The following is a 3,182-nucleotide window of genomic DNA, read 5'->3' as shown; positions in this document are numbered from 1 at the left end:
TGATATGGGGCCATTTTGTAATATATATGCACATTATTATATATGCATACATACATACAGATGTGTATATACTTAATATTTGATGTTATTGTTGTTCAGGCACTATGACAATAGGTAAGGCAACAACAACAGGAAAGGCAAAAGGAAAGACAACAGGAAAGAGAAGAAGCAAAAGAACAACCCAAATGTTGAGGAACCGTTACCCACATGGTGTTAAATTCCATTTGGTGAAGGATAAAGATGGCGACACTGCAATTAATCCACCTTAGGATGACATAACTTGTAATACTGCAGATGAAAATGTAGAAAGAACAAACACTCCTTTACAGTCTTCTCAACATCATGGAGATAAAAAATCAAGTTATAACGGTCAGTGGATAGAAGAAGACATGGAATGTGCTATGAAAGATGTTGAAGACAATTCATATTCCATCAGAGCGGCTGCAAAAAAGTGGGGAATTCCTGCGAGCACTTTAACATATTGGCTTTTAGGGCTGACAACAACAAAAAGAAGAGGTCCACCAACGATCCTTTCGTTGGAAGAAGAGCTAGAAATTGTTGACTGGTGCAAAGATATGGCTCAACTTGGTCACGGATTAGAGATTATTCAGCTAAAGTTGCATGTAGCTCATATATGTGAAACAAGGCCAAATCCATTCAAGAATGGTTTCCCAGGTAGATCATGGTGGACAGGTTTCCGCAAACGCCATCCAGATTTGACAATAAGGGTTGCAGAGGGTCTAGACAGGGATAGAGCAGTAATGCTACGACCAAGTATTATGACAGATTTTTATGACAACCTGGAGAAATTGTACAATGCTTCTGAATATGGACCAACAAAAATATGGAATTGTGATGAAACAGGTGTGCAAGCAGGCAGGAACTGGCAAAGTTGGGTAGTAGAAGTGTCCCACACATTCTATCAAAGAGAAGAGAGTAGATAACAATTTTATGTTGTGTTAATGCAGCAGGTCATAGAATTCTAGGATTTTATCTTTTCAAGGCCAAAAGACAGCTTAAAAACTACATTGCCAACTGTGAACCGGGAGCATGTATGGCTGCACAACCACATGCTTGGATGACAAAAGAATTATTTTTAAATTGGCTATATCACTTTGCTAGATTTGTTACGGGTGGAGTTTCACCCACAAACATACATCTCCTTATATTTGACAGCCATCGAAGCCATGTTGCTTTGACTACAATCCATGAAGCAAAATCTCTTGGTATTGATCTTCTAGCATTGTCTGCCCACACCAGCCACAAATTGCAGCCTCTAGATTTGAGTGTGTTCTCTCCATTCAAGGCACATTTCAAATCTGAAAGGTCAAAATGGATGGCCAAACATCCACACATAGAAATAAGGAGAACTGAATTGGCAGAACTTGCAAGTAAAGCATTCAAACTTGCCCTGACATCTGAAAACATCATAGCTGGTTTCCAAAGGACCAGAATATGGCCATTAAATAAAAATGATCTTTGTAATGACATGAGACCAAGTGATGCATTCAATTTACAAGATGATAATGATGCTACAAGCATTGCTAGCATCTTAAGATTAGCTGGCTTTGGAGAGGCACACGTGGAAGAGTGTTTGGAACAATGTGTGAAACAAATGAAATAATTGGAAGCACAACAAACAGAAGAACCAACTAAAAGCACATGCTCACCAAGTCATATCAGCCAAACACAATATGAAAATGGCATACATGAAGACTTCAATTTACCATCACAGTTTGAACCACCGAATTGGATTAAAGAAGGAGCAAAACATTTAGGAATACAGATTGATATGGAAAATGAAGAAGTTTCTTTATCCATGCCTTCACCTCCAATGCTTAGCTCTGAGGTCATTCATTATTATGTTGATACAATGGATTCAAATAATTCAAATTTAGAAACTAATGAAGTTGCAGAAGATGAGCAGGATGAACACAATCAAGGTTCTTTGAAGATAGCTGCAACATTTGAGATAGAAGACAAAGCTGAAGAAATGTTATGCAGTCAAGGCTCTTTAAAAAAAATTCTGAAGTTACCCATTGAAAGGGTGAGAAATAGGTCTAGTCTTCTTTCTAACAATAATGCACTTAAATTGGGTAGTAAATCTCAAATCCTTACTTCCAATGAATACATAATTCGAGAACAGAAAAAAGAAGCAAGAAAAGCTAAAATTGAAGAGTTGAAAGTAAGGAAGAAAAAACAAAAAGAGGCAAGGAAACTTGAACAAATTGCAAGGAGAAAGAGGAAAGACGAGGAAAAGATTGAAAGACAAATAATAAAGTAGAGGAAGGAAGAAGAAAGGGAACAACAACAAAAGGAGAGGGAGTTGAAAAAGAAACAAAAGTAGATGAGCAAGCAAAAGAAACCAGCAAAAGAGCAAGTGAACGAGGATGTTGCAATTATTGTAGGGGAGAGGAGTACTCCATCAACACCATTGCCTCAGCATCATCAAATTTTACAAGACATGTACAATATCTTAACACCTGCATATGCTGCTCTTAGTAACCTCCAAGCTAGTTACCATAACAATTTAGAACATACTACAATCAGGGCAGGGCACAACAGTACTCCATCAACTCCCCTACCTGGCCATCATCAGATTTTGAGAGATATGTACAATATTCTAACCCCAGCGTATGCTGCCCTTAACAACATCCATGTTCCAACTAGTCATAGCCCCCCTCACTCTCCTATCAAACAATTCCAATTTGGTGGACTGTTGGATGAAAATATGTTCAGTAGTATAACTCCTATTACACCACAGGTTGATGCAGCTATTGCAGAAAAAACAATGACAAGGAGGCCTATGGAGGAGCCAGATGTAGCTGTTGTAGAAAAAATGATTACAAGAAGGCATGTGGAGGAGCCAATACCCTTCCCTGGCTTTATGGTGAACTGATGAAACTAATCAATGCTGCATGCTTGAATTCATAATTTTGGATTGCATACCAAATCTTGTTTTCCAGGTTGGCCATTTTGCGGTGCATATAAGGTGGGGAGATTCTACAATATCTTTATGTCAATATAGCGAATGTGGTGCTACTTTATAATATCTATTGATATGGAGCAATTTTGTAATTTCTATCTATATATCAATAGAATGAATCTATGTAGGAGTCAAAGTAGACGTTGTGTAGTGTGTAGGCTGGCTATTTTGCAGTGCATATAAGCTGGGGACATTT

The 3,182-nt window shown here is 38.0% G+C and overlaps 1 protein-coding gene across 1 annotated transcript; it reads left to right on the top strand.

The window, feature by feature from the left end:
• The first annotated feature begins 389 nt into the window (after positions 1 to 389).
• On the top strand, positions 390 to 2,284 carry LOC131874281 (uncharacterized). Its single transcript, XM_059217574.1, has 3 exons — positions 390 to 864; positions 972 to 1,606; positions 1,736 to 2,284. Exons 1-3 carry the CDS (start codon positions 390 to 392, stop codon positions 2,282 to 2,284), a joined length of 1,659 nt encoding a protein of 552 aa, XP_059073557.1.
• Positions 2,285 to 3,182: the final 898 nt, after the last annotated feature.

This window comes from Cryptomeria japonica, chromosome 3 (genome assembly GCF_030272615.1).
Source record: "Cryptomeria japonica chromosome 3, Sugi_1.0, whole genome shotgun sequence".
NCBI classification, from domain to species: domain Eukaryota; kingdom Viridiplantae; phylum Streptophyta; class Pinopsida; order Cupressales; family Cupressaceae; genus Cryptomeria; species Cryptomeria japonica.
This window is presented reverse-complemented; position numbering and strand designations above follow the sequence as displayed.

What these genes read in the sequence shown, in the direction of transcription:
- LOC131874281 (XM_059217574.1), top strand. Translation starts at nt 390, where the DNA reads ATGGAATGTGCTATGAAAGATGTTGAAGACAATTCATATTCCATCAGA. An exon ending in ATGGAATTGTGATGAAACAG is followed by an intron (nt 865 to 971) that starts GTGTGCAAGCAG and finishes TTAATGCAGCAG; the next exon opens with GTCATAGAATTCTAGGATTT. An exon ending in AAGAGTGTTTGGAACAATGT is followed by an intron (nt 1,607 to 1,735) that starts GTGAAACAAATG and finishes TTACCATCACAG; the next exon opens with TTTGAACCACCGAATTGGAT.